Source organism: Pezoporus wallicus, unplaced genomic scaffold (genome assembly GCF_028554395.1).
Source record: "Pezoporus wallicus isolate ANWC-B61680 ecotype Strahan unplaced genomic scaffold, APGP_CSIRO_Pwel_v1 contig_3710, whole genome shotgun sequence".
In the NCBI taxonomy this organism is placed as follows: domain Eukaryota; kingdom Metazoa; phylum Chordata; class Aves; order Psittaciformes; family Psittacidae; genus Pezoporus; species Pezoporus wallicus.
In genome coordinates, this window is record NW_026640315.1 from 3,167,375 (window position 1) to 3,190,813 (window position 23,439).

At 43.3% G+C, this 23,439-nt stretch overlaps 2 protein-coding genes and 1 non-coding gene across 3 annotated transcripts; 2 read left to right on the forward strand and 1 right to left on the reverse strand.

The window, feature by feature from the left end:
* Positions 1-7,286: 7,286 nt before the first annotated feature.
* On the reverse strand, positions 7,287-14,651 carry KPNA2 (karyopherin subunit alpha 2). Its single transcript, XM_057418465.1, has 11 exons — positions 14,385-14,651; positions 12,327-12,442; positions 12,092-12,229; positions 11,923-12,011; positions 10,847-11,115; positions 9,621-9,715; positions 9,258-9,521; positions 8,411-8,644; positions 8,142-8,324; positions 7,886-8,035; positions 7,287-7,786 (listed from the first exon to the last, which is right to left on the reverse strand). The coding sequence occupies exons 1-11, from the start codon at positions 14,563-14,565 to the stop codon at positions 7,694-7,696; spliced, it is 1,812 nt and encodes a 603-aa protein (XP_057274448.1). The 5' UTR covers positions 14,566-14,651; the 3' UTR covers positions 7,287-7,693.
* A 398-nt stretch (positions 14,652-15,049) lies between these two features.
* On the forward strand, positions 15,050-15,122 carry TRNAR-CCG (transfer RNA arginine (anticodon CCG)). Its single transcript has one exon. It is a non-coding gene; the product is annotated as a tRNA-Arg (tRNA).
* Positions 15,123-17,046: 1,924 nt separating this feature from the next.
* On the forward strand, positions 17,047-22,536 carry CUNH17orf58 (chromosome unknown C17orf58 homolog). The gene is made up of 5 exons (XM_057418493.1): positions 17,047-17,259; positions 19,181-19,804; positions 19,911-19,991; positions 21,550-21,741; positions 22,267-22,536. The coding sequence occupies exons 1-5, from the start codon at positions 17,196-17,198 to the stop codon at positions 22,452-22,454; spliced, it is 1,149 nt and encodes a 382-aa protein (XP_057274476.1). The 5' UTR covers positions 17,047-17,195; the 3' UTR covers positions 22,455-22,536.
* The last annotated feature ends 903 nt before the right edge of the window (positions 22,537-23,439 follow it).

A 23,439-nucleotide genomic window follows, 5' to 3' on the forward strand; every position in this document is an offset into this window, starting at 1 on the left:
AAAAACCAAACTTTATTTTTTTCATCCCCTGTGGCCCAGCATCAGTCTCAAATAAGCATTTTGTTGTCTGCAAAAGATGAGCTGCAAAATACGTATTTTAACTCTGAGTCTTAATTATGCTGATGCTGAGAGCAGGGTGCCACTGACAATGATGCTAAAAGCTGACTCAGTCCTGCTGCTATAAATTCACCCCTTAGATACTTAAACCAGCCCTTACTGGATAGTTCTGATTTTCTGTTTCTTCAAGCAGGTGGAAGTTTTTTCCATGTATCTTAAACATATCACTTCCAAAGATTGTAATTCAAAAGATGAAATTAATTCCAGGAGATTTATCAAATTCTAACAGTTATTGTGTATTTTTACAGTAATTCAGCCTGTGAGCTTCAGAGACAAAAATAGCTAAAAAGCCTTAACCCCATGAGATTATTATTTTCTGCCATGGGGAAATAATGACTGATTCAGAATGAGCTGTTGCAAGATGTGCATAGCACATACTCACAGTTTTGTGGATTACTAAAGAGAACCCTGGCTAACTGGCTTTAGAAGCTCTCTGCTGTGTCTTGCATTAATAAGCCTGTGGAGATTTATAAACATGTCCCATGAAAACTAAATCTATAAATAAGATAAATCATGACACAAAAGCATTTGTAGGTTCAATAAAAACAATAATCCTTTTTTTAATAATCCAATTCCTAACACTTTTTGAACTATGGAAATACCCATCCACAATATGCACTTGCTTTTTCATGCTTTAACAGAATCACCTGCAAGTCCACTGTGAAATCAATTTGAGAGGATTTAAGAGAAAGTTATCTCTAAAATTATTTCATCCCAAAAATTCTATAGCAAGGTTGCATGCCAGACAAGAACAGCACAGATATTTAAGTAGGTTAGTGGGTCTAGTGAAATGCTGAAAGTAACCTGAAGCAAAATCTGTCACCATGTGTCTTGAATCATTCCTCTATTCCACTCTTGAAATCCTTTAAAAATAGAACCATAGGAAAGGTGATGGTTTTTCTTTCTTTTCTTTTTAGCAGTAGAATTCAGGGGCAATATAGCTAATAAAAGATGCCATCAGAGGTAATCACCCTGCAAGTAGATACATCCAGCCCCTATTTACATATGTACTGATTCAACAACTGCAAAATTATGTTTTTTTTCAGCAAATGTCACATCTCATTTGTTCTGCAAAGTGCCTTGTGCAGTTTGGATTACACTGCTAGAGAGACATTATGTTCCAGTTTGAGTCTAATATGCAGTTGTTAGCTACGAGGAAGAAAGCTTTCCCTTTAGTTAAAATGTTCTTTGGGTTTTTTTTTGTCTTGTTTATTTATTTTTTTGGAACTGGAGCACACTGGATTCTGCTGACAGCTGCAAATCCACTGTGCAATACAGTAGATCAAATGTTGTACATCACAGCAGTGTAAGATATTTGCATATACTATAGCTTATACTGAACAGAAAGTTTTTAAAGGTAGTCTGGACAAAAGCTGGTTGCAGGAGGGGATTAATCTATTTTTTCTTAAGTAATTTCTAGGATTATATGCTATTAAAATTGGTTTTATTAGATCCCCATTGTAAGTCTTCGTCAGTCACCTCTGTTTTTCCTTTCTAACCCAATTTAAATCTTGCACAGTTGTTACTATTCCTCCTCTACTTGTGCTCTCCTTTGCTAATCCATGTCTGGCCCCAGAATGCAGGTGTTGATCTACACTGGAGTACAGATGGGGGAATAACTTCAATTTTAGGAACTATACAAGAAGAAATAGTTCTGCTTAATCCAAGTCAAATTTTGCCAAGCAGTTATTCAGCAATGGAATGTGGATGTCCTGTCTGTCCCATCCCCCCTGCCTTTATTTTCATAGATTGGTAATGTTCTCCCTATTGTAAGCTATATGATTGCAGTAATGGGCTTTTTTTCTTTTAGCCATTAGGGGAAAGGAAATGACATATGGAGAGAATTCAAGTCCCTCCTCATTCCTAGAGAGTCTATCCAGAAAGTTAGTATGCAGAGCTCTGTCCAAGTGTCGTTTCCTGCTCACAATTGGGAAAGGGGAGCTGGGGGTGGGAGGAGAAATGGATACGTAACATTAAATTGCTGCTTCTGATTAACAGCAACATTCTGCAAATGATTTCACAGCATTGCTTTGAACAGAATTGAATGTCTGCAGCCCAAGTATGTGTAGCAATCCACTGATGAAAGAGCTATTTTTACATCTGTTTCATATAGTGGGTAAAATGAAGTGATTTGGGTGGTGGAAATGTGCCTTGGAGATTATTCAAGATTTTCTGATAATTCTGTACCTCAATTCTTCCACATGCCCACAGAGCAGTATTACATACTCTTGATATTATAGCTGTTTGACTACTCTGAACCTGTATACAAAGCAATCTGCTGCAGCTGAGGCAGCTTTCCACTATTTTTCATATCAAATCACTCCTTCAGAAGATGATCCCATTGCAATGCAAATTAAATTATGAAGTAAAGTAGAATGCTTCCTCATTATACTGTCTCTTCTGTTGAGCGCATAAGTATAATCCAACCTCTTCCACAGTGAAATTGGTGCCATTGATTTTGCTTTTAATATGTCAGGCAATTGAAACTCTCTTCCTGATGTATGTACGATTTATACATCACTTCTGGATTAGTCCTATTGTTTTATTTAGATGATTAGCACAACATTTTAATATTGTCAAGCAAGTTCTGCTTAATAAGAATTAAAAGGATTCTTTTCCACCCTGCTTTAATTTTTCTCTCCTGTCCTCATCCCTTTAAATCTCAACTCCACTTCCCTCCCACTAATGACACTCCCTAGGGCAGTGGGTGAACTGCAACCTGGAAACAGGCCATGGCTCTTCCACGAAATCTTCTGGCTTCTGCGGAAGAGCATCCATTTCCTGGAGCCAGTCTGAGACAGACAGTACTCTGCAGTCAGAAACAGGACTGGAATCCAGTGACCCTTAGTCCATATGAAATGCTACGAAACTCAGAGCAAATCAATTCTTTCTTAGCTGTCTACACGCTGAGGTCCTGCCCAACTCTTATCAGTGCCATGCTGTGGATCAATGAGGAAGTGTTTTCTGAACACAATGAACAACATTGTAGCTTGAGTGTTCTTGTGAATGCTTTTTCCCCCTGAAATTTGCAATTGGGTTTGGTGAACACCTCCCAGTCTCAGGAGGGGTCACCCAGTTCCCTCTCTTAAGACTCTTAGCACAGACGGCACACTTGCCCTGAAGACGAGTCAAGAATAAGCTTTTAACTCAGACCAAAGGGTTAATGTATTTCCTAATCAGGTTTTAAGTGAAAGTCGCAACATTTTTCCTCTATAGACCAAGTATCACCAGTCAATGAACCTTCCTCAATTACTTCTGTTTTGAATAACAGTGTTTTCAACAAACTGTACATACTCCCAACATTTAGACTCGTGCTTAAATGTTATGTCATACCTTATCACAAAAGAGATTCAATAATCCTGAGATTATCCTTTCGCTGAATATAGGGTTATCATGACCAGAGGTGCCATAGGCTAACTACAGGAATGGAGATCAGGATTCCCAGGCTCCAAGCTAATTGTGCCAGCTACTTTTTGAACATCTATGGATAACATTCTTGTATCCCAGTTAGCTTTGCTGTAAAATAGATTTAGAAACATAAGAGATCAGTAAAATATCATTGGCTAGAGAGTTTCTTTTCCTGTACACTTACAGCTGTTCTTTTTTGTTCATATACCACTGTAGTTGTGTGCAATTTAAATTATTCTGTATAGAGCAGCAGGAAGCAGCTTCACTTAAAAGAATATTTCAACCTAAATCACAGGGAAATAAAGAGTAGGTTTCTCTTAATCTAACCATTTCTAGCTTTTCTAAAGTTCTTTCTGTAGAAGAAAGTCAGCAGACATGCTATTGAACAGGACTGCAAAGCCTCTACTCTTTTTACAGCATATTTGGGAAGAGCAGGTGGAAGCAATCACACAGGCAGCATCTGCTAGCAGCAGAATTGCAGAGGTGGTGATGTTTGCTGAGATCTTATACTGAAATCTTGCCATCATTCTACAGATAAAATTGCATTAGCAACAACTGCATTCCAAGCCAGTTGATGTCAGCAGGGGTCTGTTATTGTTGCTCTCAGCATAGAGGAGTTGGCAGACTGACACATAGGCCACCAGACATTTATTCCAGCCCTTGTACTGAATTAGGCATTTGCCAAATAACAAAGGCTAGTTCTTAAATCAGGCTGGGAAACACACACAAAAACCCAAAACAAAACCCCAAGCAACAAACCAAGAGCAACAACAATTCTCCTCTCCCTTTTTGCTTCTACCCCTTTTTTAAAGCTAGAGATGCAGCCCAATGGGTGACTGTGATCCTAACCTCAGAAATAGTTTGCATTTTCTTAGAATAAGGAGTGACTCACTCCAGTCACTTACTCATAATCGCTGTAGATTGTTGCTTGTGGAAATACGTGCTGCCAAGAACAGGGCTCATTGGTGGATAGGCTGAACACATTTTTCTTGGATAAAAACAAAGTCTTAGTCCCCAGAAAGTTAATTATTAAGCCACTGAGCTGTCAAGCATCTGCAGAAGAATGTGCAGTGTTCTATTGTTAACTCTAAGGTATTAGATTCTGAAACAGCTACTTCAGAACAAAAAAAAAAGGTAGAAATAACACTATTATACAAGTGTTATGCATTCTTATCCCTACAGAAAGTCAAATTAACTGCGGATATGCCAAAAAGCAATTAAAGCAAGTTTAAGGTAATAGTACCCTGGCATATCACTTTTATATATTGTCATACACCTTATATTCAGTATTTAATCAGAAATTATCACATATATGCCTTATATTGAATATTTAATCAGGAATTAGCACATAGACATTTCCTGTAAGTATAAGAGGTGCCCCAATAGATTTTATCTCAATATTTGTTTAACAGGAAAATTAAGTACATCATACCTGAGCAGTCCAGGCTGGCTGAAACCCTGCATCAACCACCTAGAAGCAAGGGAGACCGTGAGGCTGCCTGCAGCACCCTCTATCGGAAAATACCATATTTTACAGAGTGAAGAAACGACTCAAGAATTGAGTTGTTTCATAAATCTTTCTTTACCCTTATAGACCTACAAACAAAGTATGTGGAATCAGCGGTTTCATTTGTGAAAGCTGAATTTACATATTTGCATTTGTATAGGTTAATTCTTTCAGTTCTTTACAGACACAAAAAAAATCATTATGTTAGAGCTGATGCTTTGACGTTAAAGTAGATCTAACAACAAAGCAAAGGGCACACGCAACCTCACTGCAGATGGCTAAAAGCCCTATATGGTTGTTGGTTTTTTTTTTGCCCCAGAACATCAATCAAATGCTTTGGCAATGCAAGGCAGATGGTTCTTTCCGCTTTGCGGAGGTAGTGCTAATATCAGAATGTGGTCCCAAGGGTGTTGAAGAGACTGTGGTGCCAGACTTCAGGTCTGCTTCTCAGTCTGGCACTGTCTACAGCTTCTTCTGCAGGTGCTGATGCCACCTGCAATCTCTCCCATTAAAACAGAGGGCAGGCAGGGCTGGGAACATGCCACAGCCACAGTTCAGTCTCACCCTTCATTTGGCAGCACAGGCACAAAGACATAAGGTTAGTCTCACTGATGCCAACTTCTCAACCAGAAGATGCAGCAGAGTTACAACAGCTAATGGTCTGATTATCTTTAGACATTCCTACAGTAAAACTTATTACTTACTGCAGCTTAGTTAAAATAGTACAGTCAAAAGTATAAAGTCATCACTAATCAGTGACTGTTGCAAGACACTATCTTTAGTGGCAGGTACCACACTATTAAAAGCAACATGAGCATCTCCAAGGCCATTTTCCAACCTGGACAGAGGAACTCATACAGCTTAAGGAGCTCAGCAGAAATGTACTCGTGCTAGTGCTTTCACAAGTGATTGCTCTGCAGGAAGCATTATTGCTGCTAACCTAAAGAAGAGATCAGAATATACATGCAGACAAGTTATCTGCTACCTTTTGTGACATTACCATCACCTAGCAGCACCTAAGACCCAAGCAAGTTGCTTGCACAGAGAAGTTATGGGTGCACACGTAATTAACAGCCTCCGGTGAGGGAAGGCACCATTTTTGCCAGCAAGTGTAGTAGACTTACACCATGATAATGGAGGCAAGAGCAACATCTTTGACACTAGCAATAACTTCTTTAAGGAAGTCTTTGGTAACAGTACGGGAGAAGGGTGTAAATTTAAATTCTTCATTAAGAATACCTGACCTTAAAAAGGACACCAAAATCCACTTATTATATGCACTTTAAAATAGACTTGAAAGCACACAATAAGCAGATTAATGCACAACACCAGATTCCTTCATCTGATTCACTAAGCAGAATATAAGGGTGGTTTGTTTTTTTGTTTTCTTTTAAATTCCCCCTCTATAAAAGCAGGAACAAAGCCTGAGGGAACTCTGGGAGAATGACCTACTCCGTAGGTTTATGCCCTACCTTCAATTTTATATAGGTGACATGCTCTATTTCAAATGTCATGCTTAAAAAAAAAATAAAAAAAAGAATCTAGCCATCTAGCCATGACATCGACTTCTCGGGCACCACCATAACAGCTAGAGCACCTCAACAAGCTGAATCAATATAGTTAGACACATGGACTTTGGGGAGGTTCCAGTTAACAAGATCTCTATCCAAGGTTTCCCAAAAAGCTGAAAAACAGGACTACTACAGTCCTTCCTCTCCCTGCGCTACCTTCCTCCCTCCCAAACCCCACTATGCACAACCATGTTTAAAGTCCGGGTAAGTTACTGCAATTAAAGATTTTAGAAGTAATAGGACAATAGATTCCAAGACAAAGCCTTAATTTTTGCCCCCTAGAACAGGCAACTGCTTCAAAGCATTTACTATGCTCTATGCTAAGATGACCTGAGCATACTTACAGCTGGATAACTGCTGTACTTACCTCTCCTCCACACTAGTACTTACAGTTTAGTATTACTACAGTCTTTAAAAGGCAGAAAATAGTTTAGCTCAGTTATGAACATGGTAGAACAAATCAGAGTTCTGTAAGAGATATCTGGAGAGAAGCAGCAGTTTGTTTGTTCTGCAGTAATAGATGACTGCTATATACAGAAGTGGGAGCATGGAGTGACCAAGGTTAAAACCAGTCTTGAGAGCCGATCTCTCTCAAGATCGGCATTTTTGCCATTCTAAATTTTTGATGAAGAATACTTACCCCGTAAGTCACCTTCTGAGAAAGCAATTGACAGTTAAATTCAATGTTTTGATATCACTTTATTGAACTTCAAATATAAACCCTCTTTAAAAGCCTACTCAGTGTATTGATTACAATAATGGGTTATGTAAAACATAACAGAAGGTTTGCAGAGTAGTGGCTCGTGCTTTGCGAGAAGCCTGTATTGCCCACTCACTTGCATTCTTCTCCCCAACAGGAACAGTAAGAGCCAAAAAGAGAACAAGTATTTACAAGTATATATCAGAAAGAATGAAGTTTACAGTTAGAAATTCACATATGTACAGTTTTGAACTGTTCAAGTATGTTTCAGTTGGACAAAGTGCTACAGGTCACAAAAAAACCACAGTAAAAAGAGGAACTATTAAGACAAAGAGGCAGCAGTCACTTGTGTGCCAAACAAGTTTGAGGTGGTTGCAACATACACAAAATCTAGAAGTTGAAATTATCTGGAGCATTGCCCTGAACTTGGAAAGTGTAGCTAGCAGCAGTAGACTCTGGTACAACATTTTGGTCTTCCTCCTCCTAGAAGGAAGGGAAAAGAGTTTTGAAATAGCAGTAGCATATTAACCTAGTAATCACTGCAACAATGGAAAAGAAAAAAAACGTCCTGCAGATACTTACCTCTGCTGAGAAATATTTCTCAATCAGGGTGGACGAGGCTTTGTATACTTGTTCATTTTCATGTGACTGGAGAGCTTCAATTTTGTCTAGACCCCCACACTCCTCAATCATAAGGCAAAGTTTTTCAGTCTCATTAATCTTCTCAGCAGCCTGCAAGACAAACATGGAATAACCTCAGGAAAGAGGTATGGCACCAACTACTGGAGAACTATTAGCAACAGCTTGAACAGTGATTGAGTATACTGCATCCACATACCAAGAAGATGTTAGAAATGGCATCCAGGATAACCAGCACAATTTTGCTGTCTTTAGCTGAGAGGAGATTCAGTAGTGGTTCAACAACACCAGCCTGAACAAGGTACACGATCTGCTCAATTGTTCCACCACTTGTGTAGTTCGCCACAGCCCACACAGCTTCTTTTTGAGATTTGAAATCCCCCTGTGAAGATAAATGCAGGGTATTTCAACACAGATAGTAGTAGCAACAGCAAAAGCTTCAGAGTAATAAATACAGTGTTTGTTTACCTTCCTCAGAATACCAATGAGATAAGGCACAAGACCATGGTCTATAACTCGCTGAATCTGATCCTGGCGCCCAGCAGTGATGTTGGACATCGTCCATGCTGCTTCTTTCTGAATGTTGTTTTTATGATGAGAGAGGAGACTTGGGAAGACAGACAGTGCTCCTGAGTCAATAACAATCTGTGTCTGCTCATCAGTACCAGTGACAATATTTCCTATGGCTCTTAATGAAGGAGTCTGAAACAAACATGAAAACAGGAAAATTGGGATCATCAAATCTGTGTTTGAATACAGCCATACTTGATGTCCCTATGCTCAAGCCTGTCGAGTTAACAGCATGAATATGTTATTACTGATGAGTTTTAACTTCCTTTAGCATACCATAGGCAGACATTAAGCATACTAGAACTGCAAACCTTCCAAGGCCAATCTACAAGCAACTACTAATTACAGAGCTTAGGAAAATTATCTTCCAAGTATTAATGCAGCTTTATTATATGGCAATTTTAGTGTTCACAGAACCCACTTCCAAATACAGTCCCTAGAATCTGGATTTGTAACAGCAGTTTAGAGTTAAAAGCAAGCTTTAAAGGATGGCAATTGTTGTGCTGACTTGTGTGTTAAATCCAATGATGTAAAGAAGCTCAACAGGCATCAACATCAGTAGTTTATCTCATGCAGGGCAGTCTCCAGGAAAGATAAAAGTTCAAGTTTTACCTACACAAAGCCTAGAACCAAGCATCTGATTTATGTATAAAAAGCAGCGTTCAGTTACATGAATGCTAGTCTAACTGCAGCTTTATCCATTACTCAAATCAAGCAAGAGCAATCTGCATGTCTGATAGCTTACCATTATCGGCAGTTCACTACATCCCAGGAGCTTCACAAGTTGTGGCACCAACCCAGTTTTCACTACAACTTCTATCCTGTCATTGGAACCATCTGTTAGATAGGAAAGCGCCCAGCAAGTGTCTGCTAACACCTCATGGTCATCATGGTGCAAGAGCCGAACAAGAGTTGGGAGAATCTGCTCAATAGCTTCTATGGGTGGTGCAGGGTTCTTATTACGACACAGGTTTGAGAGGGTCCAGGTAACATTGCGTAAATATCCAGACTGCCAAGGATTGAAATAAATGGTTAGCAACTGTTCAGTTACCTGAGCTATTTTACCCACTTATTAGTAATTGTAACTTGGATCATACTGCACACTTACAGCTAAGGAAGAGAGATCAGGAACAGCAAGTAGACTCAGCAGTGGCTCTATTGCACCAAATTTAATAACTAGATCTCTATAGGCAGAACCATCCCCTAGGAAAAACAGAAAAAGACAGATGAAGACCAAAATAGAGGGACACATGCACATGGTTGTGTGTTAGAGAATGAATTCTTCTACTGCTTTAAGAAGGGCTAGATAAGAAGAAATAGGAGGGAAAAATGACAATTGCCATGGTTAAGTCATATGCCAAGCATATGTTTTTCTAGCCTCAGTGGCTTGACTTTTTTTCTCTGTTGGAAAAAGAGGTAGTTTAGCATATGTTTTCTATACAGCTTTTCTTGGAGTTCATAACTAAGCAGGGATTTATGCGTTACTTTGAAAACATATCTAAGTCCTACCACTAGAACAGAGCTTTTCCCATAATATGGGACTTCCAATGCATGATAATCATTGGTTGCGTGATTGGGGTTTATAACATAACGCACATGGAATGCCGAAGTTTGACTGAACTCTTCTATTGCAAGGTACAAAAAAGTACCTTGTAATTAAGTTTAAGAACTCTAAGGAGAAACTTTAAAGCTCCAATCAAACAGGACTCCTATGAGCTCATTTCCTCTGTGCTGAAGATTCACTATTCTCTTTAAGGCACAGATGTTGGAAAACATCATAATACAGCAAACATATTTAACTATATTATTGACTTTTTAAAAAAAAGGCTGGGATCCAACACTGGCAGATGAAGTAATCCTGAAAGGTGTATGAGAAACTTCAATATTAATACTTTCACATCAGTAAGTAGCTGTTTCAAAGCATGGTATATTGGCCATCACATACACAGTTGTGTGTGCCATCTGCTTCTTCCCTTCCCTCTTCTAGTCAACACACAGACCAGAGCTGACTGGCAAGTCACAAAGCCAACAAGATATGTGACAAAGCCCTATGCTGTAGCATGCCTACATAGCTCTATCATAACTGGACTGAAGTGTGGAAGCAGCCCACACAGTACAACCCATAGGTTGCCAGGCATTGCCCAAGACATCTTATACCAGGTCTGAAGATAAAGTACTGTCTGTAGAGCATACTCCACATTGCAAGCATGTCTTGAACACCATTAAGGCAGTTTCTCAGACACTCAGCGTGCTGCATGACATTCAGTAGTAATGTCCTACTATTTTAAATAAGGGAACATACCTGAAATACAGTTGTGTAGCATACTGACATACCTGCAATATTTCCCAGTGCCCACACAGCCTGTTCACTGATGTGAGTATGAGGAGAGGCCAGCAGCGAGATAAAGGCTGGAATAGCCCCTCCATCTACTACTGCCTTTGTTTGTTCTGATGTGCCAGAAGCAATGTTGGTAAGCGCCCAGGCAGATTCAAACTGAATAGGAATACAGTCTGCTCTACCCAAGAAGGAGACCAACTTTGGAATCAAACCAGCCCGAATTATGCTGTCAATTGGCGGTTGCTGCTCTCTTGAGAGGAGTTTCCTAAGGAGGAAAGCAAAGCATTATTTTTGCTGCAAAGATCTGAATAACAGATTCAACAGTATAAAGATCTGTATTTTAAAAAGGAAAAGGTTTAACATGGCCCTAACATTCAGGAAGGCAACACAGCATGATATGAAGAAATACAGACAAGCTGAGTGCTAGGTTCCTAAACCTGTGTTAACATTGGTTTTGGCATGTCCTCACTATACGAGAGGTTCTGCTCAGACTCTGAAATAAAGCAGACTTACAAGTCATAATACATCTGAATTGCTAGAGGTTTCACAGCAGAAAACTTAATGACTGCCAGAAGCAGCATATAAACTTGCTAAAGCAGGTTTTAGATTTGGAAAGAGAAAGAAAATTTTGCAGTCTTCAAACCTCTGTCATCATCCTGTTCACGTAATTCTAAGGTGTATCACTGCACTCAAATATCGTAGTCAGGTGTTAAGACAGTTTAAAGGTAGCTTTGTTATAACAAAGGATTTCTTATTATAACTCCTATAACTCCAAGATGGACTACTATTTATTTTGACACTTCAAAACCACTAGAAAGAATTTCTACTTCCTAGTAAAACATTCAGGCAGTTTTACCTCTCAAAAGAGCCATATGGTTTCAATAAGACTACAACTAAGGTAAGCATACCTATACATTGTATATAAGGCTGACTCAGGTATTTGTTGAATTACTGTCTGATAAGAGCAGCCATAGCTGCTACCATGTGCAGACACTATGGCTCATAAGCCAATTCTTTTACGTTGCTCAAAACTGGCTTGTGCAGCTGAATAGCTTACCTCTAAATTCCTTACCTGGCAGCTTGAGTAGCCTGTAGCTGAATCTCTGTATTATTATTATTAACTCCTTTGACTATTTCTTCAACTGACCAGTGTGCTGAAACCTGTACAATAAAAAGATACATGAATACTTTGTTGGGAGAGGCATGTGTCTTAAGCATACCTGTTCGACATACCCACTTACCTGATTGCTCCTATTTTCCTGAAGGGGAGAAGTAGCATCATCTGGAAAAGTGCTAACATTTCTCCTTTTAAGCATCTGGTCATCTTTTTTAGCTTTCCTCAGCTCTACATTAACTTCAATACGCCGCCTTCTCATTTCCTGGAGGACATACATTCATAATAAGTTCTCAGCTTTTACAGCTCATGCTTAAAGAGATAATGGCTAGCTGAAGTATTAATTGCATCAAAATACTCACTGTAGCATCCTTTCCTTTGTTCTTGAATCTGTTCAGTCGAGCTGATGGCGTATTGGCATTCTCATTAGTAGACATCTTGCTTATTAGATTTTTGAGAGAAACAAGTAAAACCAAGCCTTGAAACAGAGCAAATAAACAGCAAGTTTACTTCATGAGAACTCAATTTAAAAACCAGGATCAGTACTTGATAAGACACTTTTCCATGTTAGATACAATAGCAGCCTCTGACTTGAATCAAGATCAAGTAACATAGCAGCTGTTTCTTTAAACACCTAGATGTCACAATAAGTTCTAGCATTAACAAAAAAGCAGTAGACCCACATACATTGTTTGAAGACACAGCCACAAACACTAACAGAATCATTGTTAGAAGCAAGATTGCTGTTGCCTCCCGCAGACAGCACACGTACTTTTAAGTACTATTTTCACTGTGTCGTATATCTACAGTGTACGGGCACCCCATCCAGTCCCATCTCGAGCCTTTTTTATAGCAACTGCAAGATCTCGCACTAAGCAAGTTCCCGCCAGGAAGGGCTTGCAGCCAGCAGCATGTAGCACCAGCTACGCCGGTAACGACGTAGGTCCGTGCACCATGGGCCGGTTCCACGGTGACCCACTGCATAAAGACCTATCTTCGCTTCAGTCACAACTCAGACGGCACACACAACCCGCTCTGAAAGGCACTACCAAGTGGCTGTCTGCGACCACGAAGACCTGAAAAGGTCCGTAGGGACCACCGGCCTGCCCTACCGGCAACAGAGCTCAGTCCCTTCTGACAGATCAGCGTACGGCCTGCACCCCCGTCGCCCCACCCGGCTTCTCGCTCCCGTCCCGTCCCGTGGCACCTCCACCGCAGAGTCGGCACACAATCCGCTACCGCACAGCACCGCTCCCCGCCTGCGAGCACGCTGCACTGCCCACGACCTCGCCAGGCGGGATTTAAATTTCCCGCGCCCTCGCGCTACCATTGGCCAGTTCGAGCCATAGCAACCTCTCGATTGGCCAGTTTGAAATGAAGCTCATAACGCGACGAAGGGGAACGAATCCCCACCGTGCTCCCGGAAGCATCGACCCAACGTCACGTATGAGAGCGCCTCTCCCCACCTCAGCACTACAACTCCCGGCATCCAACGCGCGGGAAGGCGGCCGCGGCAGGAGCGCGGGGACGGCGCACGGCATGCTGGGAGTTGTAGTTACACAGGGCCCGGTGCTGAGGGAATACCGGGGACCTACGGCCGGGAGTCCGGGGGGCACTGGGGACCGAGAACCGGGCGGGCGGGGCGTGCTGCACCGCTGGATGGGTGCGAACAGGGAAGTTTTCACGCTCTTGAGGGGTTTATGGCGTTAGCGTGCCGTTTCCTCACATACAGTCCAATTTCTACCTCAGCAACCATGAGGTCACCTCAGGCTTTTCTTGAGCTCCCCCCGCCCTTGTCTCCATAAACGTGGTGCATAAGAATTTAACGTAAGATTGCAATTGAAGGCAATTCAACAGCGATCAGGGCGGATCGAAACTAAATCATTTGCTAAACACATCTAAAAATAAATCTGAACAAGAAAAAAGCCCTATACCCGCCTTGGGTCATGCCCAGAAAATCAGCAGATCTGGGATTGTTTCCCAATTCCAAGGGATGTAACACAAAAGAACACCCTGTCTCACAGATAAAATTCAAACCATAAAACCCGGGGGAAAACATGACTCTGTCAGGAACCGTCATTTCAACATCCGTCATGGACAATTCAGAGAAGCGTCAGAGATGCCCATTGACACTGGTGTGTGGTAAAACACTACATTAAACCGTTTATGCTGATCTGCAGATGCACGCAGAGGCTGACAAAGATGTATGCAGAGGAGGAGGAATTGTCAATGTCTTTTTACATTGCTGTTTTGGGGCCTTACAGTTCTGAGTTTTGTAAAAATGAAATAAAGATCACAAAAATATTTAAGCAAGAGCAGGGAAGTCAAGAGAGGAGAAAGTACGTCAGAAGTGGAGATGTTGAAAAGGCCTAGTTTGAAAGGAAAAAGGCAGCTCAAGAGTAGAAACTGAGGTAAAACACCTGCTGTACAGAAGGATCGAAGGGCCGCTGTGAAGGAAGTCCATAGATGTCTGGAAAATCTGCGGTCCGGAGCAGCGAACCTGGGCGAAGGAGGACTCTGGGATGGGTGTTCCTGGGCAGGAAGAGATCTGTCCCCGACCTGGAAACTCGAGGTGTCTGTGAGCCGATGTGGGGTGCACATGGTTTGGGATGGGAGGTGCCACAGCTTGAAAGGCTGTTATCAATGCAGGAAAGCGATAACAAGGTGGAGGAAATGGGTGCGAACAGCCCCACCGAGACTAAGCTGCTGCTGAGGCGGTGCGGACCCCACGCCGCTCTCCTCAGGCGAGCACGCGCGCAGGACACCGCCCTCGCGCCGCGCTGAGGCAGCCAACGGCCGCCGCGCGTGACGGGACCCGCCAGCATGAGCCGGCTGGCGCCACTCTAACAGGCTCGTGGCGGAAGGGTAGCCCCCTGACCAATGGGCTGTAAGGAGGCGTGGCGAAAGGATCGCCCTGCCCAATGGGCTGTAAGAAGGGAGGGTCTGGGGCGGGGCTTTGGTGAAAGAGCTGGTGGGCGGGGCCTCCCGGTCACGAGCAGGTGGAACATGGAAGCCCAGCGAGGGGCGGAGCCAGCGCCGGCCGGGCGTGGCTCTTACCATGCAGCGCTCAGAGCTTTTGCTGGGTGACCCAGTGGCCTAATGGATAAGGCATCAGCCTCCGGAGCTGGGGATTGTGGGTTCGAGTCCCATCTGGGTCGTGCCGCAGATGTTTTGCGGTGCTGCGGTAGATTCAGCGCCGAGGACGTGCGGGCGCGCTATGAGCGGCTCCCCTAACACTTTTACCCGAGGCCGGTGGGGAAGCCTCGGAGCGGAGCCAGGATCCCTGGCGCTGCCTCAGATTCCCTCAGCCGCGCCCTCCTGCGGCCGCCGCAACCGCCGCCCTGTCAGCGGGGCGCCTGCCCTGCCCGCCGGCACCGCTGCCGTTCCCCGGCGCCACCGAGCCTGGTGGTGCCGCCGCCGCCTTCCTCCTTCCCGCGGGGGTACTGCGGCCGTGGAGCGCGTACGCCCGGCTGCGGCGGGAGGCGTCAGGCGATCGGAGCAGAGGTGAGGATGAGTGTCCGCGGCGGGCGGGCCTGAGGGCGGGCTGGGCCCTGTCCCGCCGCGGACCCTCCACAGCCGCTGTGGTAAAAGCGCGGGGGAACCGGAGCGGCTGCCAGCAAAGCTGCCCACAGCCTCCTGGACACGGCCATTGTGCCGCCGGTCCCGGTTTTCCTCACGCAAGGAATCCTGTCTGCAAAACTTCCGCCTCTCCCCTGCTGCCGGCGGACCTGTAGCTTCTGGAGAAGGAGAAATACCCCAAACACCACTGCTGTCCCTTTGAACAGGATCCTGTCCAAGTGCGGCCTGGAGAAACTCATTAACAGGCACAGCCATACATGAATATATTCGATTACACTACCAGCCAAGTTAAACAGAATACTCCCTGGAGCACAGGCTGTCAGGACGTTGAGGTGTCCGTCCGTCTATCCATCCTCAGCACAGCCCTCAGCAGCGCGCCTGCCACACTCCTGACAGCGCTCCCTCGCTGCAGGTACACAGGTACACGGACTGGTTGTGCGGGAGATGAGGAATAGCAGGAACATACGAGCTCACCTCTCCCTCATCCTTACTTTAAATTCCTATTTCCATTATAGCTGTCTTGGGATACTTCTGGAATGAGCATGTTCAAAATAACAGGAAATAAGGACCAATAAATGCTGCAATAGAATCATAACACACCGAGTAACAGATGTGTTAAAATTTCACTTATTTTGCACACCATTCTGGCTAATTTTCTCTATTTCCCCCCCATAGCTTGAGGAAAAGCCCTGAACTTTTAAGAATTCTATTAAACTGCTTAATTAAAGCAGCACAAAACAAACAGTGTTTAAGCAGTAGCAGGGCCACATGACGCAGGCATTAGTGAGGGGTAAGTTTTCTGTTGGTGGTTTTCAGAGCTGGGATATAGTGCTTTTACGTGGGTTTTAAATTGTTCGCTGCACCTTAAAGGCATGAATGACTTCACAACTTTCATGACATCCAGTAGCAGCTAGTGAGATAAACTGTCAGAATAGACACCTTTTCCAGCGATAAGGTCACCCATTTCAACTGGGAGCACAGAAATAAGCCTACTTAGTTCAGTAATCCAAATCAGGGGTGGCTTGGAGTGTGAAAATTTGCCAAATTCTTTATGTTATCAAATACGGATTTAAAAATAAAGCTGTACCTGGGGTCAGCAGAGCTTTCCCTTGGACTGGACAGTAACTAATACATTTTCCAGGCTGAAGGGAATCACTGAAACTGGGTCCTTAAACTAAAAGACATTACCAGCTGCATAATTGGAGGTGGCCAGAAATTCCTGAATCGGTTCCATTGTAATGAACACCTTTTGCATACACTGAAGCGCAGAGGCAATGCACATTCCAGCATCTCTTAATTCCACTTCATAATGTAGTTCTCCATATCCTATAAAACTGTATTTGTTTTGTATGATTCCCTTTACAAAATGCGAAAGAAAGATAAAAATCTGCTGCTAAAAACATCCATCCATATGTTATTCCCGGAGATACAGGTGACTGCAGGCAGTATGGAGCGGTGTGTCTATGGGAAAGGGGATGTCCTAGGCAGGGGCAGTGGGAGGCTAGCGGGGAGGCAGCAGCTTGGTTTTGCTCCAGTGGGTTGTCCAGTGAGTGATTCCTGTTTCCCCTAAGGCTGCCTCTCATTAGCATGAATCGGGGGAAGGGCATAAAAGACTCCAGTTCATTTGGAGTCTGGAAAATCTTTACTTCAAAATGACAACCAAAGTGTTCTGGCTCCTCTGCTTTGCCATCAGATCATCTTCCAGCTCCGTGGCCGGTAAGTCTGTTAACATTCGAAGCAGGGCTGGGGCATATTTGCCTTTGGGATCAGGGAAGGCTGAACACGTTACTACATTTCTTGCCCGAGCAGCCGTCTATAGCTGTGGTCTTTTCAGCAAGTGGTAGAAGTAATCAGGTAAGGGCTCAAGAGAGAAACACTTCAACATGTTTGTGGGGTGGGAATGTAAATTGCAATGTTTGATTTGTGTTTGAAAGAATTAAGAGCACCTGCCAAAAGCAGGCAGGCAGCCAGTGCCATGAAGCCTGCTAGCCATCAGTCAGCAGCTGGAGTTTGACTTGCTTCTGCTTCTGGGATTTTTATGTGTATTTGACTTTTCCCTTTTAAGCCTCCCTCCCCTCACCTGTAAACTCCAGGTTTCTAATTTATTTCTACATGCTCTGTGCTTATGTATGTCTGCAGCAAGCTGTCCTAAAGAGATTATTTAAGTACCACACTGGCAGAATAGAAATATCCATCTATTCCAGTGGGAAAGAGCTGATTATGTTGCAGTTGTATTGCTTAGGTTGCAAGAGCTAGACAGGAGTATGCTGGTGTAGGAGAATGATCCTCAACGTTCTGAGTAGATTGAGTAGAGAAAAATGAACTATTTCTTGTTACACTCTATGGCAGGAGGGTTGGAACTCAATGATCTTAAGGTCCTTTCCAACCCTAACTATTCTGTGATCATACGAGAAGGCATGATAAACTGGTAGAGAAGTATACTGATAACACTAAATCCAAAACACCTGTTCAGAGATCACAGCTTCATATTGAACCATCTCCAAAACACCCTTGCCTATTGCTTTCTTTAGCTTGGACTTCTTCCACCCTGTTCTTCATGAGCATTCTTTTGACTTTATGTGTGGCCAGCCCAGATATCAGAGAATCTTTCCCATGACAGCAGCTGGTGAGAGCAAAGGGGGAGAAGTGGCAAGGTCAGCAGTTGAGTCAGTTATAGAAGATAAACCAGGACGTTGTTCATCTGTGTATGTCAAATATCTCTTTTCACATAAGGAGTTAGGATCAGCCTCCCACATGATGTTAACCACAGACAGTGAACACCCAGACAGCGGCTGTGTGTGGGTGAATGGTTTTAAAACTCTCTGGCTAACTAAAGGCATGCAGTGGAGGACTGAAGTAAAAGGAAAAGGTACTGCAAGAGGGAATTTCTCTCTTCCCAGGCTAGGTGGAAGGTCATTTTGCTTTGTGAGATCCAAGTGATCAAGGTGAAGGTATAGATGAAGGCCTAGGTGACTGCCCAGCTTGTGTGAACAGTGTCATTAAGCCTTTCCATCTTTCACTAGATTCACAGACACTTCCTCTCTTTCTCAACCTTTGTCCTCTCAACTTAAGAAAAGCCTTGCAATAATGGTTACTCAGCAGCAATAGCCTAGCTACCAGTACTGCTACTGCACAGCTCCGTAGTGGAAAAGTCAGAGATACAAAACTGTGGATAAAGATCTTTTCAGTAGTGTTCAAAGCTGCTGAAGAGACCAGATGACATTGTCAATAAGGCATCTCATGGATGGGAAAACCAAATAGTTCTGTTGTCATGGTCTTTTAAACAAGCATCCCAAATGGCAATGTGAACCTTGTTTCCTCAGATGCTCCCTGGAGATTCAGGCTTTTGAGAAAAGGGTTTGTTTTTAATTTGCAACAATAATAAAGTAAAAATGCAAATCTGTGTTTTGCTCATGCAGCTGCATTCTCTGTGCTGGGCCTTCCATTTCTGAGCACAGAACAACAAGGAGCTCTACTATATTTTATCTGTTGAACTATTTATCAGTTATATTGCCTTATTGTTGAAGGTCTCACCTACTGACTAGAGCCTCCAATCTGCCAGGCACTTCCCATTCAAAAGCACATGGAACAGAAAATTTGAAGTGCTAATTCTCTGTCTCCGTTTTTTTGTGTGTAGGATCCCTGCCCTACGCTGAGAAACAACATCAGACTCTCAGCAAAGATGCTTATAGCTCAGCAGGCACTGCACCAGGCCACGTCAAACTGCCAGCCTGGGGCAGCAGCAGCAGCACCAGAGAGAACCACACAGAACACTGGCTCCTGCCTCCCACTGATCTGCAGCAGCCAAAACCTCCTGAAATCACCTTCCTCTCCTCAAAGAAACGCACCAAACCTGCTCTAGAGAACAGCACGGGGCTGAGGAAACACCTCCTGCAGTATGGAGGGGCCCTGCCCCTGGAGAGCACGACTGAGGGGCCTGCTCCTGCCTCCTTTGACTCCAACCACGCCAACAGAAAGCACACGGACAGGCGGCTGGCTGAGGCTGCCAACAGTGTCTCGGCTCACTTCCACCATGCAGTGTCTTCCTATCACAAGATGACATCCTTAGTGGAGGCTCATCTCCTTCCAGACTCTGGAGCAGTGGAAGCAGGTGATCCTAATGCACTGGATCACTTCAACCGACCAGGCAAGATTGTCCCCTACAAACATACCGATCCCTTCCAAAAGATCACCAAACCCTCCTGGGTCACCAACCGCCAGTCATCCAGCTTGCTGTACCACCTCAGTTTGCTAAAGAAAGGTAAGAGGATAGAGTGCTTTGGCAAGGGATATTGTGAACTTTATGAAGGTTGGGGGGCATAACTTGGATGAAATACCCTGTCCCTCAGCCTGTGTGCCTATTCTAGATGGTGATAAGGAGAAAGCATGTCTGACCGAGTGCAGGAAAGAGAGAGATGAAGTGGAGGCCTACTGCACGAGTGAATTTGGTAAGTTGTGTCCACCATGAACCACGCAGAACAAAACACAGGCCACCTTTGTTCATCTATTGCTGACATTTCACTTCTGCTTTTAAGACACTGTTTGACTGACTGTTAAATAATGACCAAGTACACTAAAAGGACCCATCACAGCTCTCTGCAGATGTACTAAGACAAATGCAGTTTTACATTGCCCTTTCCCCACCTTAGACTAGTATTGCTCTTTTTAGTGTTTCCTCCTTTCCATTCCCAGGAGGAAGACGGTGCTCTTGCTGCTGGTCAACAGAACTAAAAAGATCAATTGCTTTACATACTCTAAGATTAAGCATTGTAGCCATGTTACTTACCTCTTACTATTGAGAATGAGTTTGTGATTTGGGGGAGGCTGAAGTTTCAAATGACAATAAAACAGTAAACCAAACAAAAATAAAACTGTGATCCTCTCTGTATAAAGGATCTGCCTTAAAGTTCCTTAGGATTCCATGTCTTTAGTCCTTGTAGTCCTGGTGTCCAAGTTGATGTAGCTGAAGGTGGTAGAAAATAGCCTGGCATTGCTGTACTGTATAAGAAACAGTGTTTTCTGACTGAAATCTTGCCTTGTGCTTCCGAAGTTGTGAAAGAGATACCAACTTTTTTCTCACAGCATTTTAAGAGATAAGCAAAATACATGCCTAGGGGTAACAGATGTTTCCATTTGTAGAATATAAACACGTTATGGGACATCTGTTTTCCCTAAATGGAGAAGTCAGGAAGTGCTTTCTACAACAGCTACATTCTGTATTTTTACCACTCTCATGCATTCCTGTCAAACGTAGGTCTGACAGTGACCTGGCCTGTGTGTATTTAGCCTTTAACACATGGCTGTCTCGTGTCTCTTAAACTGAGAAGGACAGGTAGGAAAAATACAGGTCAGCCACGACGTCCCTGGAGTGATTGGAAGGAGCTTTTCATTTCCTTACATTTACAGTGCAGATTAAAGAGTAAATATGGCTGAAGTTCCTGCTCAGAGAGGCAGGTGTAACACCAGAAGCCCTGTGTGCCTTACCTGCCTAACACGTTTATTGTTTACTGACTCCTGTACTCAGCTCAGCACTTGTCAAAACCAGAAACTGGGCGGAGAGCATGATGTGATTGAAGGTAGAACATGGCCTGCTTGGTGTGCTGGCCTCCTGGTATGACAAGGGCCTGTTCTTTCAAAAGCTAAAGTGTTTCATTAGCAGGTTGTTGAGTTTTAAATCTGAATATTTTGCTTTGTTAGGTAAATACACCCAATTTTTGTTTGGAAAACAGCACTAAAACATCACTTCCTTTGAAACATCTTATAAACGCCACTAAGAAACATCTCAGACCTGTAAAGCACAAGGTTAGTAACTCACCAAGAACTAAGGTGATGATCTCACCAAATGTGCTGATTTGAAGCAACTCCTATTTTCAAGACTGCCCACTACTGAGCCAGAGAATTCCTGACACTTCACAGTGTTTTAAATGACAGCCTTCACATGTGCCCTGAGTTACCACCAGGATACATAACCTGATGCTTCCTTTTTTTTCCCCTTCCTCAAACCAGCAGTGAACGGGATTGTTTATAACATGGAAAAACTGGGGAATGGCATCCACCTGATCACACTTTTGGTAAACAACGATGGACTGTACAAGATGAGTCGCCTCTATACTACTCCTGATGCCTTCTTCTTTCGAGTTCACATTCTAGTTGTGGATACTTTCAACTGCAGTAAACCGTGCCTGGACTTGAAAATTGGTAAATAATTTCAGCTAAATCCATTGCACTATTCCTCCTGCATGCAGGGCAGTTTGAGCCTGCTCTAGTTTAATAGGCTTAACCTGGCTTGTTCTGAAAATTTGGGAGGAAAAAGTATTTACTCTTAAACTGGAGGGCATTTTCCCTTCTAAACTTTCAGAAGAGAAGCAGCTGTCTGAAGAAGTCAGGTTAACAGCAGAGTCCTTTCTTAGCTTTATCCAGTTGCAAAATGATTGCAAGAGATTTCAGGATTGACATTAAGTAGCCCAGTTTTCCTCCTAAATGCAAGTTTACCAAATACCAGTATTTTCCCAAAAAAAGCTTCTAGTTGCAGTACAAGACAGCAAATCATCATTTCCATGCAAGCACAAACCCACAAGCCATGCTGATGTTCAGGGTGCCGCTGTCCTAAGCCACACATCCAGGGTACAACTTCACATCTGTTCCTAAATCTGCTGCCCTTAGCACCAGTCCAGTGAATGAATCCATGCTTTCTCCAGGGCACAGAAGTCTCTTGTTTTGCAGGCAGCAGGTACATTGTGATGGGTCAGATCTACCACAAGAGACGACAGATCTCTGCAGACCTGCTGCCTTTCCTGCAAGGGCGCCTGAGCCCGGGGGATGGTTTGCTTCGGAGTGGCAGCAGCTACGTCAAGAGATTCAACAGGAAGAGGAACCGCAAGGTGCTGGCGGCTCACACCAAGTGCAGATAAGGCTTCAGGAACATCCCTGTGACAGGCAGCAGCAGAATTCACCAACCAGAATACACCAGGCCATGGCTTAGCAACAGCAGAAGGTAGTTATGTACGAAGCTGGTTGTGCTGGGACACTTGCTCTTGTGCTTTAGCAGACACTAATGGAATATCTTGACTAGGTACCCATATATTGTGAAGTTTAGCACAAAACTCCATTTAGGGAACATTCATTTGCTCCATCTGTTTTCAGAGCCACAGGTTGTTACTGCCTCCCCCACTCTAATGTACCCCTAAACAATCTGTAGTAATTGTAAAGTAAAATTCTGGAGGTATACCAGAAGTAACTGCACTTTGAAACCCTTAACCTTGAACAAATGTTAGATGATACCACACCTTTAGCTGTAGAGGATGTCCATAGTGTTTTCACACAACTCTGCCTAAAGTATTACAAGCATTTGAGCCAGAAGAAACCAACAAAACCAAGTACCACTTGTACTGTTTCGGTATCCCTAAAGATGTCCATGCTACTTGTAAACCCCACACTAGTTCTTCAAACAGAGCTGGATTTTCACATGAAGCATACAAAATAGCTATGTAACTGTATGAATACACTAACTGAAAGCAAATCAAGTAACTGCCCAACACAAATGCCCAATTAGGCTTACAATTAACAGCACTAGTTCACGCCAAGGAAAGCAAAATGAGCCCAACTGCACGCCTGGTTACGCTGTCAGTTCCTTAAAATCTCAGCCCTAGAGCCATGAACTGAATGTCCTTTTCCCATGAGAAGTATTGCTGAGTTTGTACTGTCATGTCAGTAAAGTTATGTTTTGAATCAAAGATACAATCTTTTAGGGCCTTTAACATGGAGGGATGTTAGAACCTGTGAAACCGCTGTAAGGGGGATCGTGACATTTGCTGTCCCAAGAGTCAGTATTCACAAATAGTGAAGTCTTTAAAAGAAACTAATAAGATGTTCTTGGGGTTCTGGAAGATCCCAAAA

Bases quoted from the DNA above. Each gene is read 5' to 3' on its own strand.
- KPNA2 (XM_057418465.1), bottom strand. From the start codon at position 14,565: ATGTGCACCCCACATCGGCTCACAGACACCTCGAGTTTCCAGGTCGGG. The intron at 12,012-12,091 runs GTAAGTGGGTAT...TTTATTGTACAG, and splicing joins AGGAAAATAGGAGCAATCAG to GTTTCAGCACACTGGTCAGT. The intron at 8,645-9,257 runs GTAAGCTATCAG...TGTTTGTTTCAG, and splicing joins GTAGTGAACTGCCGATAATG to ACTCCTTCATTAAGAGCCAT.
- CUNH17orf58 (XM_057418493.1), top strand. From the start codon at position 17,196: ATGACAACCAAAGTGTTCTGGCTCCTCTGCTTTGCCATCAGATCATCT. The intron at 17,260-19,180 runs GTAAGTCTGTTA...TTTTGTGTGTAG, and splicing joins ATCTTCCAGCTCCGTGGCCG to GATCCCTGCCCTACGCTGAG. The intron at 19,805-19,910 runs GTAAGAGGATAG...TGCCTATTCTAG, and splicing joins CCTCAGTTTGCTAAAGAAAG to ATGGTGATAAGGAGAAAGCA.